This window comes from Aspergillus eucalypticola, assembly GCF_003184535.1.
Source record: "Aspergillus eucalypticola CBS 122712 chromosome Unknown BO83scaffold_2, whole genome shotgun sequence".
Classification (NCBI taxonomy): domain Eukaryota; kingdom Fungi; phylum Ascomycota; class Eurotiomycetes; order Eurotiales; family Aspergillaceae; genus Aspergillus; species Aspergillus eucalypticola.
The window spans coordinates 1,334,927-1,349,301 of NW_020290276.1; the positions used below are offsets into that span (position 1 = coordinate 1,334,927).

At 50.5% G+C, this 14,375-nt stretch overlaps 5 protein-coding genes across 5 annotated transcripts; 1 reads left to right on the forward strand and 4 right to left on the reverse strand.

Moving 5' to 3' along the window:
* Window positions 1-224: 224 nt before the first annotated feature.
* BO83DRAFT_433918 (polytopic membrane protein) lies at window positions 225-2,147 on the reverse strand. The gene is made up of 5 exons (XM_025535727.1): window positions 1,593-2,147; window positions 1,436-1,540; window positions 975-1,372; window positions 845-909; window positions 225-784 (listed from the first exon to the last, which is right to left on the reverse strand). Exons 1-5 carry the CDS (start codon window positions 1,737-1,739, stop codon window positions 294-296), a joined length of 1,206 nt encoding a protein of 401 aa, XP_025392923.1. The 5' UTR covers window positions 1,740-2,147; the 3' UTR covers window positions 225-293.
* A 455-nt stretch (window positions 2,148-2,602) lies between these two features.
* Window positions 2,603-5,304, reverse strand: BO83DRAFT_374736 (endonuclease/exonuclease/phosphatase family protein). Its single transcript, XM_025530269.1, has 4 exons — window positions 4,443-5,304; window positions 4,014-4,382; window positions 3,506-3,951; window positions 2,603-3,419 (listed from the first exon to the last, which is right to left on the reverse strand). Exons 1-4 carry the CDS (start codon window positions 5,110-5,112, stop codon window positions 3,090-3,092), a joined length of 1,815 nt encoding a protein of 604 aa, XP_025392924.1. The 5' UTR covers window positions 5,113-5,304; the 3' UTR covers window positions 2,603-3,089.
* A 169-nt stretch (window positions 5,305-5,473) lies between these two features.
* Window positions 5,474-7,925, reverse strand: BO83DRAFT_352890 (glutamine--tRNA ligase). The gene is made up of 3 exons (XM_025529014.1): window positions 7,314-7,925; window positions 5,912-7,260; window positions 5,474-5,837 (listed from the first exon to the last, which is right to left on the reverse strand). Exons 1-3 carry the CDS (start codon window positions 7,759-7,761, stop codon window positions 5,754-5,756), a joined length of 1,881 nt encoding a protein of 626 aa, XP_025392925.1. The 5' UTR covers window positions 7,762-7,925; the 3' UTR covers window positions 5,474-5,753.
* Window positions 7,926-8,497: 572 nt separating this feature from the next.
* Window positions 8,498-9,096, reverse strand: BO83DRAFT_302974 (hemerythrin domain-containing protein; the record flags this gene model as incomplete). Its single annotated transcript, XM_025527171.1, has 2 exons — window positions 8,498-8,941; window positions 9,007-9,096. The coding sequence occupies 2 exons, from the start codon at window positions 9,094-9,096 to the stop codon at window positions 8,498-8,500; spliced, it is 534 nt and encodes a 177-aa protein (XP_025392926.1).
* A 3,339-nt stretch (window positions 9,097-12,435) lies between these two features.
* On the forward strand, window positions 12,436-14,372 carry BO83DRAFT_352895 (siderochrome-iron transporter; the record flags this gene model as incomplete). Its single annotated transcript, XM_025529015.1, has 3 exons — window positions 12,436-12,710; window positions 12,771-13,384; window positions 13,435-14,372. 3 exons carry the CDS (start codon window positions 12,436-12,438, stop codon window positions 14,370-14,372), a joined length of 1,827 nt encoding a protein of 608 aa, XP_025392927.1.
* Between the last annotated feature and the right edge of the window lie 3 nt (window positions 14,373-14,375).

Below are 14,375 nucleotides of genomic sequence, written 5' to 3' on the forward strand. Positions count from 1 at the left end.
ATCAGCCAAAAATCAGACAGACCCTTGGGGACGATCGCTCGGCTCCTACATACAAAGAAAGTATCGCCGTTGCCGATCTATGCTACAACACAAGATACAGCACACTTATGATAAACATGCACATCATATAACAATCTATAGGTCTACTACCATCCCAATATTGATGTGAAATATATATTCTATAGAAAGAATGATGAAAATTAAATGGTATATACCCAACTCCACCGATGCCAACCCAACCCATCCAAAAACCAAGAACGAGAACAAAAACCACAAGAAGGAAAAAAATTTCTCTAAGCAGAAGTCGTGACCAACACCTCCCTCCTAACACTGATAATCCCGGGAAACTTCATCCCGATCCCATTTCCACCACCGTTAACCGTAGCCCCATTCTTAGGCAATATCGGATACTCATCGACCCTGCCACCATGCCCATGCCCACTCTCCCCACCGTCAACCACATCCACATCCGCATCCACCCTCTCCCCCGTCTCAACACTATACATCGTCGTCCCATATAACCGCTCATCGTGGCCTTGTATCGCCATGCGATCGTCGAATTCAGAAGGTGGTGTTCGCGTAGTGCTGGTGTCGAGGGAGCGGAGCGGGACGGAGAAGTTACGTTGCTTGTTGCGGGTGCTCGGCCACGGATCGGAGGTGTATTCATGGCCACGGGTCGAGGGATTGAATTTCCGGAGGATTGGTCGGAGGGTTGCCATGCTACCGGCGAAGATGCCCAGGCCAGTTTCGATGTTGGACCAGATTGCTATGGGGGTTGTTGCCCCTATGATTCTTTGTTAGTTTTTGGGGATATGTGGGGAGGATAGGATGGGGACAGGCGTACAGAGGTAGTCGACGCTGTAGAGGGTGTGGATGTAGGGGATGCGGATGAAGACGGCGATGGAGGCACTGTTCATTCCATTGCGATTAGTATGTGGGAATGAGTGGAGGGTACTAAAGGGTATAGTACATACACGCAAGCCATACCCAACAGTCCAGCGACAGCAAATTTAACATCACGCTTCATGTTGAGTTTTCGGACTAGCAGGATCGGAAGAATAGCGATAGTGAGGTCGAAAAGCGCAGAGGAGGCGCTAAAGGCGTATAATCCGCCCACAATGATGTGCATGTTCATGCAAGATCCGGAACCTTTGTATGCGGTGGATAATTGGTTCCAGAAGTACGACATGGGGTGGCATTGCACGAGGACCATAATGAAGAAGATGAGACCGGCGATGACGACAATTCCTCCGACGAGGCAGACGGTTATCCGGTGGGTTCGGTCGATGGTCACGCGCAGGATGAAGATGCTGACGGATATCTTGCACAGGATGGAAGCAAGGGCGTAGCCGATGTCGCAGTAGAACCAGTACTGTTGATTATATTGATTAGTGGTGAGGGTGGGGGAATAGTGCTGTGAGGTTGCAGTGTTTACCTCCATTGCGGTCGTCCGCTGGTGATTGGTTAACTCGGTCAAGTGTTTCCCTGTACCGTATAGACTGCCTCCGATCATGCAGCCTGAGAACATGGCGTAGAAGAGCTATTCCCGACGTCAGTATATGCCATTGGACTTTTGGAGGAAGGTAGCTCACCAATGCCAGAACCATAACTCCATCATCCCACCCAAACGCCTTGACAACTGCCAGGCGGACATAGCATCGTAGAATCGTCGTCACAGACGCCAATGCAAAGAAGACAGCAGCTACTGCTCGTACTTCTAATGACCGATCCACGGCCATGATGGTGATGCGAGCTGGCCAGCAGGCGAGAGGTGACAGCAGCAGCAGCGACAGCGTAACATCTGCGGGATTCCGATGGAATGGGAAAACGATATTATGAAATAAGAGTTGCCATAAGCGAACTTGACGTACCAAACTGGCGAAAGAATGGTTAGGCTCAACTGCCGACGATTTCAGCGACGCCGCTCATGGGCGTTAGGGTTCCTGGAACACCCATGGATGAGACACCGATGGAATCAGGTCTGACTGGATGAAACGGCACAGCACGGAAAGCTTGAGGCCCACTTGCGCAGGATAAGAACCGTAAAACAGATGATGCTGTGAGGGGAGGGAGGCGAACTGTGCTTGTGCGCCCGTTGGGAAGTAGATGAGATCTTAGATTAGCGATCAGGGTGTCCACAGTTGAGACTTTGGACTCTTGGAGACTCGGAAAGAGAGAGAAGCCTACTACCAGTGGGTCCTCGCGACGGCCGAATTTTTCAGCTGAACCACGTGTGATCCGCCACTGAACGTGGCCACTGACTGGTCGCTGCCGCTGAAATTTGGTGATTCTTGTGTTAGTTCTTGTTTGTGTGTCGGCTTTGGTTCGGACGTATTGCTGTTTGTTGTCTGTTTACCTTGAACGGTGGTCCACTTGCCCTGGCGCTCAGGCCTTTGGGGTTGGGGACCTCACTGGATGAGCAGAGACGACGCTACAGCCAGCCACCTAACTAGTCCTGTTAGTAGTGCGCTGAGGATACCATGCTGCACGGTTACTTATAAGATCACGAAGGGTTGCTGAGATGTAGACCAGGGTCTTGAGGAAATTGTCAGGAAGGGGGGTGGGAAGGGGCTGCTACTGAGATGTTTGCAGTGTCTAGCCCATCGTGTTTTCCATCAATGCAGCTCGTCCAGAGGTACAAGTAAGACAACAAGTCCCCCGCAGAATTCCACATGAGTCTCCTAATGCATAGTATAACTAGCTTTTCACATAACGTGAATACATTCGCTGTGTCTCTGCTTCCTGCCTCAGGCATGAACAGTGTGCCTGAGTCATGAACTCCGGATGCGGCAGTGGGTCGAGCCGCACAGATGAAGCAATAAAAATGAAACGAACCATGCCAGGAAAACATCGCTACGCGGCAATACGAGATTAATCAATATTTGGAGACAAGAAAAACTCAATTATTAAAGTATTTCTTGTCCGATGGGGGTTGTAGCTCCACTGATAAAAGATTTTATTGTGCTGCCATGTGTCTTAGCTCGATCAGATCGGGGTTGCGGACCCTTCTCATTCAAGCATGGGCTTGCGACTGCTTGCCTCTGAATAGAAGGTTCGAAGCATATGGAAAGAGAAACAGCTGGCGGTGCTTACTCGCACATGTTGAACAGAGCCACGGTAGGATCGTGATCCGATAACTCATCGTCTGTCGACACCCACGTGTTGACATGAATGTGCTCCATTCTGGCCCCAGACGTCAACGCGGAACTCACATACATGTGGTCTAATGATTCGCAGTTCTGATTATACAGATAGGTATACCTCTCAGTCGCAGGAATGCCAGTAACGTCCTCCAGGTCCTGCAGCTTGGACTCGGAGACAAACACCTCCAGAGGCTCGACAGACGCATACTCGTTAAAGTCACCAGCGGTGATAATTTTCGCATCGGAATTGACCTCCAGTATGGAGGTAACAAATTTCTACGCCATCCACGGTTAGAATCTGTTCGGTTCCAGACAAACACAACCAAGATCAGAGTAATCGTTAGCGCAAAAAAGGTACTCACAGCAACCACTTTAGCCTGGTCCACGCGGTTCTCCACCCATCCGTTGACGGGGGGTCGCGGATCGCCCTCCAGCGAAGTGCTGTCATATTTGGAGGTGAAGTGCACGTTAATTGTGTAGAAAGTGTTCTTGCCATCCAGAGTCTCCCATTGGGCTACCAATGGCTTGCGACTGTCATCCCAGGCCTCGTTGGAGGGATCAATCAGACCTGGGTTGTAACTTAGGCTGCCGTCGGAGAGGACGGAGGTGGAGTCATTGCTGGATCCGGGATTGTAGTTTCGCAGTCGTACCACCGATGGGTCATAGAGGTACGCTGGTCGGATATTACCGCCGCGTTCTCCGCCGCTCGTGTCATTCTCCGGGTCGATGTCAGTGTAGTTGTACGCGACTCCGCCGTGCTCTTCGATCGCACTAGCGAGCTTGGACAGTGTCAGGCTGGCGGAGACGACTGGTGTCATGAATGTCAGTGACATGATCTTATCATGTATTTGTGGAGAGGGTTGAGCTTACCGCCATCATCAGTTGCACCGCTGTTGTCCTGGATCTCTTGTAGAAACAGGACGGTCGGACTGTTCAGATACTTGGCGATATGCCCTCCAATCCCACTCATGGTGGTCGAGTCCGGAGAGAAATTATCCACATTGTAATCTCCGACAGTGATGGAGCTGCAGGTTCCGTCCGCTTTGAGGGTCGTTGCCGTGGCCTCCGTGGTGTTGGACCCGGTCTTCTTCAAGGCAGTCAGGGGTAGCAACGCGTAGAAGCCATATGCTTGTGTGATGATTCCGGTTATGTCCTCGAGGGTGTCTCCCAGTTTGGTATCAGTTGGATTCTTGGTCCCATCCAACGGAGAGCCAATGACGATGGATTCCGGGTTGGAATCTACAGTTAAACAGCAAGTCAGTAACTAGTCGATACGATAACGGAGTCAGGCAATCAAACCATTTGCATGCATGGTCAGCCCGCCCCGGTCATTCTTGCCCGTCACCGGCCAGTCCCCAATTACCCAAGTATCGCCATATGAATTGGCCTTGCTGATGGCTGTGAGTCCGGTCAAAGTAGCGAGTTCACCACTCAGGCTCTGCCAGAAGTCCATGCCATACTCAGTTGGGTCCAAAACAGGATTCTTAGTGGAAAGCCGACTAGAACCGCCGGGTAGGCTGAAGACATCGCCATTGTCCAGGGAAGAGTACTGCTCAGTAGGAGGATCCAAGTCATCCTTTCCGATGACGATGGGAGTGACGGTGTTATCGCTGGACAGCACCTCGATGTCGGATGGAGACTCGATCTCAGTGGTATAGACGTAGCTGGACGAGGATCGGTAATCTGCGACCTTTCCACTCAGGGTGACAATGTCGCCGACCGTGACTTTCGACACTCCACTGCTACCATACACATAGATAGAGTTGGAGGTCCGGGAGTCTGAATCGGCATCCGTGGCGCGAATGTAGAACCCGCTGGAACCTTTAGCTGTGACAAGGCCCGTGACACCGGAGACACTTTTTCCTTTGTAGGAAGAAACGTATCGGTCGCCATTGATCTCGGGGATGGTTACGGTCAGCGCACTCTGGAGAAGCAGTGCTGCCGCACACAGCGAGGAGATCATGCGCATGGTGTGCAAGAGATCTGCAGCTGTTAGCGAATTGTTGTTCGAAAGCGCATACCAGCATTTTAAAGAGGAAGCAGGGTTCTTATAAGGCGACTGTTTCCCATCATTGGGGTTGAACATTCCGTGATAGGGTACATCTCTACATCAGTGTATAGCAGTAGTATAGATAAGTAGTGAACAGACACCCGTGTCGAGGGCGGCAGTGGGAAATTGCGGTTAATAAAGATAAGAATGCTGGCAGCCACTGACAATCCATCGAAACACCCACGTTTGAGACATCCGATGCAGCCAAGACCTCCCCGATGTCACGTCGGTCGGAGCCGACGGCCCTGAAGAAACCGGGAGATCATACCTATTGTACCTGATTATACTGGAGTACTCCGTAGTGGGAGCAGTAAAGATAGAGCCGGCGGAAGAATCTTCTTGCTGATTACTGCAGTGCAAAGCCTGCCAATGATGCTCGCTATTCACAGCCACATGACATTCGTTACCCAAATCTATGTTTCCTGCAACTGGCACACCATGTAGCCTACCGACCGCAAAGTGGCCTGTGCCTCCTCTAACTCCTTCTTCGCCTTCCCACTGCCCGGTATCTGATCCCATCACGCGTAAAATTTAAGCCCGTTGATTCGTCAAAAGACCTCTTAGCTGCTCTTGCTCACATCCTGTTTCAGGGAAACGATGCGGTTCAGCACAACCCGGTCATCCGTAGAATCCGAATCGACCGCCTGGCATACCGGTTAGCAATGGATCTTGAAGCGGAAAAAGTAAATGATGAGGAAATGTTGTCAGGGATACTCACGAAGTAAGCAACACGCATCGCCTGGAACCGGACACTTTCCGGTCCACTCTTAGTCTTCTCTCCCGCAGCCTCGGGCCAGGGAGCCCGGCGGCGCACCTCATCAAAGCCGGCCTCAATCAGGGCGTCGTTGTAGATGGTCTCGCTGTTGGGGTTAATGTCCTTCAGGAAGCCACCCTCCACAGAGTTCGGGTCATCCGACTTGAACAGCTGGTCGTGGATGCGAACCTCCACCTTGCGCGAGTTGTCCGGGACCCAGTGGATGTACGTCTTGGGCTTTGCGCCGGAGCGGTCCAGAACGGCCCGGATCTCCGTGACCTTTCCTTCGGCATCCTTCGTGAAGGTCGTGGCCTTGAGGGGATAGGGGGACCTCCACAGACCGACACTCTTGCCGGGGGCAAGACGGAAGTAACCCTTGCTATCCTCCTCGCGGAAGTCGGAGCGGTCAATGTAGACGGTCTTGGTGAAGGGAAGCTTGTGGGAGCCCATCTTAGGGTCCTTGGGCGAGAATGGCACGTCCAAGTCAAGCTCCTGGGCCTCAAGGGATTCAAAGTCCTCAATGACAACAGGAACGGGGTCAAGGACCAGCATCAAACGCGGAACACGGGTCTCAAGGTAGGTACGAACAGACTGTTCGAAACGAGCAATTTGGATAACAGACTTAGAGGTAGTCACACCCAATTCGTTGATGAAGGAAAGGATGGCCTCCGGGGGAACACCACGGCGACGCAGCGCGATCAGGGTGTACAGACGGGGGTCGTCCCAACCACGCACATAACCTTCATCGACAAGCTTCTTCAGCTTTCTCTTGCTCATGACCGTTCCGCTGACCTCCATGCGGCTGTATTCACGCTGCATAGGCTCGTAGACTTCCAAGGTCTTGTTGAGCCACTCGTAACTCTCACGCGACAGCACGAATTCGGTGGTGCAAAGACTGTGGGTAATACCTTCGAAACTATCGCACAGGCAGTGGGCAAAGTCATAGGTAGGGTAGATCTTCCACTGGTCCTTAGTACGATGGTGCTCCGCATTGAGGACACGGTAGGCAGCCAGATCCGAGTACATCTGCGGATTGGGGTTTTCAAGCTCCTGCTTCATGCGCAGGAACGCCGTCTGAGGTGCGTACTTTCCGTCGCGCATATCACGGAATTTTTGCAAGTTGGTTTCCACGTCCTGCTCGGCATCCTTACAGCGGAACCTAGGGCCGTTCTTCTCACCACCACGCTGCAACTTGATTTCAGCATCGCTGCAGTGGCAGACATATGCGCGTCCAATCTTGATCATCTTCTCGGCAAGCTCGTACAGCTTATCAAAGTGGTCACTCGAGTGGGTAACGGCGTGCGGCTTGAATCCTATTTTTGGTCGGTCAGTCATATCCGCATGATTATGCTCACATCTGCCTTACCGAGCCACTCAATGATATCCTCAATCGCGGTGAAGTATTTCTCCTCCTCGGCCTCGGGGTTGGTGTCGTCGAATCTCAAGATCGTCTTTCCGCCGTGGTGTCTCGCGAAGCCGAAGTTGATCGCAATGGCCTTGGAGTGACCCAGGTGCAGGTATCCATTGGGCTCCGGAGGGAATCTGGTCAAGGGAGTAACGGGTCGCTCGTTGTAGACATTGGCAAGGAAGCCCTGCTTGAACATGGCGTCCGGGTCGATAGGGGCCTCCTCCGGCTTGGGCGTCGCGGGGCCCTGTGGCTTCGGGGTCGCAGCAGGCTTCGGAGGTGCGTTGGCTTTGGCGGCCTTTTTGGCACGCTTCTGCATGCGCTTCTTCAACTCGCCCTTGGAGACCATCTCACCGGTCTCCTCGTCGAGCTGAAGCTTGGCAGTGGCTTCCGCAATTGCGTCCGCCATCTTGACGTTTTGTCGGAGGGATTCTCCAAGCGCAACAAGTAGGCGTTCAAGGGTAGGTGGTGCCTCGAGAAGAGGTTATCCGCAGCAATTCCCGGACGAAGCTACTTCAAGCTAAATGCCAGGAGAGAGCGAGCGGCGTGAGTCGCGTGAGTCAAAGATGGGCAGCACCAGAATGTTTGGTTATCAGCGATCGGCGGGGGAGGGGGAATCTTTTGTGGCGGCTTATGTCATCATCGGGCACCATCACGTGGTACCCCATTGAGTGCCTTGCGTTTCAGGCTGACAATGACTCTCCTCGATGTAACTGTCGTTCCATTAATTAACCATATTACCTAGACAAAATCAATAATTTCACGATCCAAGGTCATTGAAATTGTCGTCGTTACTAGAACTAGTGTTGATCACTTAGTTTTACTACACGGTAGTCCTGGTGATATAGATATTGGCCGGGCTCTGGGGGTGGCCACAAAGTTCTGGGCACAACAGTACTACTTTTTCCTACAGAATGTTAGCAATTGGTAATAGTAATTCAGGCAACATACTAGTACCAAGTCTGACCTGATTGAAAGTACAATTTGACACTGCAATCTTACTCCTAGTTCTGATTTATTCAGCCTTCAATGCAAAATTTCGAAGAGTACAGCGACTACAACGGAATCGCAAAGGGTTCTTTCTATACCCAGCCTTTCTTGAATCGAACATCGACCAAATCATATTGTATAAGATCATCGATATTTTACATGGGTATCCTCGGCATCTCCTCCTTCGTCCAGTACCTTCTCATATTCTCTGCTCCCAAGGTCTTCACCTCCTGGTCCAAATGCGTCCATAGAACCTCTCTCCAGCCCTCCATCTTTCCTCGTAAAACATCAAATTCTAATTCTTGCTTTCCCTCCTGACACTCCTCTAGATACTTTTGGAACTCTTCCAGTCCCTTATGGATCTGCCGATGCTGTCGTAAGAGTTCAGCAGCTTGGCGACCCCGGCCCGTGCGAAATTCGGGCATCTTCTTTGCCAAGTGAGGGAAGACATGGTTCTCTTCAATACTATGATGAATCTCCAGATGCTGAGCAAAGCGCAGTCCTTCGGCGATGAATTGCCGCACTTTCATATACGGAGGTAGTCGGCCGCTAGTCGAGGCCTCCCAGAGCATGTTCCATGATAGACGAAGAAGTCCGTGCTTGAGGGGAAAAGGTTAATGACGAATGAGACCGTTCCCTGCCTGCGAGTGGGATAGTAACTTACGTAGTACTCCATTTGCTCTGCTGCTCGATTATATAACTTGAAGTCCTTCGCCGATAGCGGCGGCTCATTTTGCTGCTCGGTATTGGTCATGATGGGCGTTGCAGCTGCGTTCAACAGTCGGCCTGGCAGATAAGGGCGCAGCCTCAAGGACGAGAGAGACGGTGTTGGCAGTAGAGGTATGCGGCGACTGGCGTAAAACATGAATGGGGGTTCAATATGCAGTGTAACAAGACTACGGATGCGGATACTATCTCACATAAGCCATCATGAACGGATCACTTCCCCTCTCGAGGGGATCGCAGAGATTTCTTACCATGAACTGTTGTATACCTATCTCCTTAATATTGATCGTCGCTGAGAGTCTTGCTAGGCAATGGCATAGTATTTCTGGTCCTAATCCACCAGTCTGCGGGGAAGAAATTGTAATCTTTGAATCCGGGAGGAAATGATTTGACCCTCATTTGTAAGCCATGACCAATCAGCACCCAGTACTCACCCCACTCATCCTTTATAGAAAATAGTAGGAATTAATGTCAATAATAAGTGGGAACAATTATTTAATACTCTGTTACATTATTATGATTGTTCTTTAAGATATGTTTCGGACTTACGGCTGTTAAAATGACATATGCGCCTGATCTTAAGAAAACCAAATGAACCAGGCCGCGCTCCGCGTCCCCTTACCCGTTCGTATAATCACATTATATTGATGATCGAAGGCAGAGACTAGCTGAAGAAAGGCAAGAACTAATGATTACCAGCCAACGGATTGACATTTGAAATCATACAGGTATAGGAAAAGAGGGGACAACTCTGAATACGTAAGTACATTCTCCCGAATAATAATCCCTTGAGTGCGTTCGGAGTATACCTTCCTCGGTCATATGTTCCATGAGTTAGTGATCATGATCGACAATGGCAATAATATATAGAAATGAATCCTCATGAATAGAAAACAAGGTAATCATGGTCCGGTTGGTAAGACATCATACAATAAGACCAATACCAGAGCAGCAATAGGTAAGCCACGCACAAAAAAGTGTAGATCTCCAAGCCAGATGAGTGACCCTTCCGTCAGTGAGGGAGAATCAGTTTGAATACGAGGAACTGCATCACAAGCCACCATGCTAGTCTTGCCAGCTTCCAGGAGGGTGCCCTGAAAGGTTGCATAAGGCTGCTCCTCAGAAGTGTCACTCCGCGAAGCCGAAAGTATACTCCAGAATGACACTGCGCCTTACGGAAATAAGGATCTAGTGATTATAAACCCACAGCGATCATGATTCTGAAACCGGAACAGAGCAACAAGAACTGTATGCTGATCGCGGTTACTGATGTAATATTATAATAGCCGCCAATGGCTACCATTAGCCGATCTTTGCGCCTGAAAAATCCGAATGGTGGCGTCCTGGAGGAGCTTAATCCTGGTGTCTGATAGTGTGGGGGTCATGAAGGTCGTGCGTAAAAAATAAACTCGGCTAATGTTTCATTGACAAGCATGGGAATGCTATACGGCTCTATGACCCTCTAGTAACGCATAGGTCAAGGTACAATGGTTACATAGACCAGGTTAATGTATCGTTACCAGCAAGCAGGCTGACCCGAAATTGTGTCTGTTATCGCAAGGAAAGGATTTTACTTGCGAGAGCAGAGACTGTCCAAAAATTAGGCATAGTACTACAAACGTCTAAACCATGGAAAGGTGGTATCGGCAGAGGACATGGGACGGGATTTAGTTTTGCACCTGAGACAACAGAGAAGAGCGACCTTGTCAAGATATTTGAGGAATCACACAAAGTACCTAACTTGCTTTGTTCAATGACTGGTGGCTGGGGAAGAGTCAACTGGGTGTAGTCACTAACGAGTAAATCGTTACTTAATTGTTCTGACACACTAGCACTATACATTCAGCTGATGTATCCCTGTCCACATATAGGATCTTTCACCGTTTCACGAGGGAGTGCTTCAATGGGAGTCCCTCGAGAAAAGCTAACATCCGAATCAGTTCAGCAACAATTGGTTTTGGAATTTGTCAAGACTACGCTGAAAGAGCTTCTCATGAAGAAGCCTCATATTCCCGGAAGAACCCGGCAGACGAACATTGCTACAAAGCTTTGCCCTAAGTTGCCGCAGCTCACCTACTTAATCAAAGCTTGGGTAGTTTCTTTTTCCACTGCAGCTGAAATTATGTCAAGGATTTGCTGCATACAGCCGACTTGAAGCAGGTAGATGGCCGAAAATGGCCATAGCTTGCGAATGGCGATCCGAAGCTGACCCACTCACACGCAAAATTCCCTCCTCAAAGGTGACACATATGAATACGAAGACACCCTTACTTTGCAGAACAGGGATATTGATTATGATAACTTTAACTTAGAACTCTTAGTCTGTGCGCCATCAAGGGACTGACTCAATTTATTAAGCTCATGTCCACAGTTCGGCCCTCAAGATCGTACATCCTGAAGCCCAATTGGCTAAGCCGAGACGGCTTATGATTATCATATTCACGGTGTTGGAACAGATCTCGCGTGTTCTTACCCTGGATCGGACCTATCTGGCAACCCTTGCAAGGGCCAGATAGGAGGACATTGTTCCTTGGCGGTCCCGGAGCTGCGTCACACAACCAGAGCTTACGTGCCTTCGTACCACAACAATTTTACGTCGATTTAATTCTTAGTGGATAATTGATGATCCTATGTAGTATGATGACCAACGAAGGTAGTGCAACGATTCGGGCTTGCGAAAGTGCCTTCCACAGTCACAGCAGACAATCTATATCCCTTCTAGTGAGGTAATACCATTGTTATTCGTAGCGAGGGCCATGGTTGCCAGTTGGATTTCCCACCCGAGATGATCGGCGTCGTGAGCTTAATACTACAGTCAGGCTGCCTTTCAAGCCTAACAATATTCGTGAATATGGAATGTGTGAGTATGACTTCCCGTGCCTGAGTGGATCCTGGACCCATCGAACCAGTGAAAAGGCCTGCCCACGAAGCAATCAATCACAATGCCAGTCAGAGCCTGCAGCCAAGGGTCTATCACGCGCTGCCTTGCCAAGGAAGGAAGGGCTGAAGTCGATCGCCATTTCATTGGAAGAGAGCGATGCCAGGACCACACCATTAGATTTTTATCTGATCCCACACTACGTTATCTGATCCGCGCTGCCATCCGCCCATTTGTGCCAGTCAAGATGCATGATGCCTGGGTTCACCCAGAGATCTACATCGGGAAGCGCGCCTCGTGCAAAATGGATACACTACTCCTGCATGCGATGCTCCGATGCTCGCAGCCTGTCCGCTCCCTCGGAATGTTGAAAACCGCACTCATGGCCGCCTTGTCGTCGCACATTACCTGATCACGGAGGACTACGTACTGAGGACTATCAAACTACTCACATTCTTTACCTCTCGTTTGGTTTAGCGGTCACCAGCCATGAGTCCCACCCTCATCACTCGAGGCCGCAATGATGTGCAGCTGGCACAAAATGTGGCTGGAGCGGATTTCAAAGACTTCCGCTACGAGGTGGAAGTCACTTCTCCCAGCAACGGCGAGGAGAATCCTGATGAGATCACTCTTGAGGCCTGGCAAGCGGACGAGGCTCAAAAGTCGGCCAACGTGGTGACCCACGATGCACCTCGTGGTATGCAGCAGGCGGAGGCTGCAGCATTGGCTTGGAGCAAGAAGATGGCTTATCTCACTTATGCACTGTGAGTCCCCCACTCCTATAATGATATCTCATATCTGACATGATCTGTTTCCGACCACAGGATCTGGCTTTCCTTCTTTATGTTAGCGCTACAGTCCTCGGTCAGCAGCAATGTGATCCAGAACGCCTACGCCAACTTTGAAGCTGCCCCCGAAGTGAGTACGGCAGGCATTGCAGCTAGCGTGATTAGTGGTGTCGTCCGACTTCCTGCAGCGAAGTTGTTGAACGTCTGGGGAAGAACGGAAGGGTTCCTAGTCTTTGTCGGTGTTTACCTCCTTGGACTTGTTATCCTTGCAGCATGCAACAATCCCAGTTCCTATGCAGCCGGTTATGTTCTGTACTGGGTCGGATATGATGCTGTCTATCTCATCCTCGATGTCTTCATGGCCGATACTGCCGGGATGCGTAACCGAGCTTTCGCCTTTGGTTTCGCCAGCACTCCTTTTATCTGCACTGCGCTCACCGGCCCCTTGGCTGCCGAGTCAATCATCAAGAGAGCATCATGGCGCTGGGGATACGGTATATTTGCTATTGTGATGCCATTTGTATTCATTCCTCTGGCTGTGATATTCAAATTCTACCAACGAAAGGCGGAGAGTATGTATATCTACGGTCGGGAGCCAAGTGGCCGGAATTTCTGGGAATCAGTAGTTCACTACTTCCATGAATTCGACGGTAAGCACAATCCTCTTCGCTTCAATTGACATTCTCTGACTCTCCTGCAGTGATTGGTGCATTCCTCTTGACCGCTGCCTTCCTCCTCCTCCTACTCCCATTCAGTCTCGCATCTTACGGACGCGCCGAGTATAAGAGTGCCGCTTTTATCTCAATGATCATCGTTGGGTTCGTGCTGTTCGTCTTGTTTGGTCTCTGGGAGCGATTCGGGGCTCGCAATCACTTCATCAAGTGGCGAGTTTTCAAGCAGCCCACGGTAATAGGAGCTTGCGGTCTTGCAGCCTGTCTCTTCTTTAGTTACTACACATGGGAGCTTTACTTCTACAACTTCTGCATGGTCGTTTACGGGCTGAGCATTGGCATGGCCGGCTACGTCGGGCAAATTTACAACGTTGGCTCATGCTTCTGGTCTGCTGTGTTCGGCGTAACGGTCTATGTCACCCGGCAGTTCAAGTATACCTGTTTAGGTTTTGGACTACCCCTGGTCCTACTTGGAGCAGGGTTGATGATCCACTTTCGATCGGCCGGCGGAGGCATCGGGTATATTGTGATGTGTCAGATATTCATTGCCTTCGGAGGTGGCACCCTGGTGATTGGCGAAGACATGGCTGTCATGGCTGCCTCTGATCGTGAGGGAGTCCCCATGATGCTCTCACTGATTGGTCTCTTCTCGAGTCTGGGCGGTGCAGTAGGCTACGCAGTTGCCGCTGCCATCTACACCAACACCTTCCCTGGTGCACTGAGGGATGCATTACCCGAGGGCAGCAAGGATAAAGCGATGGAGATCTATGTGGGCGGGTACCTCACGCAGCTCGAGTATCCCATTGGTTCCGCTATTCGTAATGCGATCAATGCGGCGTACGGAGTCTACATGAAGTATGCGTGTATTGCAGCTGTGGTAGCGATGGCCCTGGGGATTCCTTGCGTGGCCATGTGGAAGAACTTCAGGCTGAACAAGCCACAGCAGAACAAGGGCCAGGTGATCTGAGGA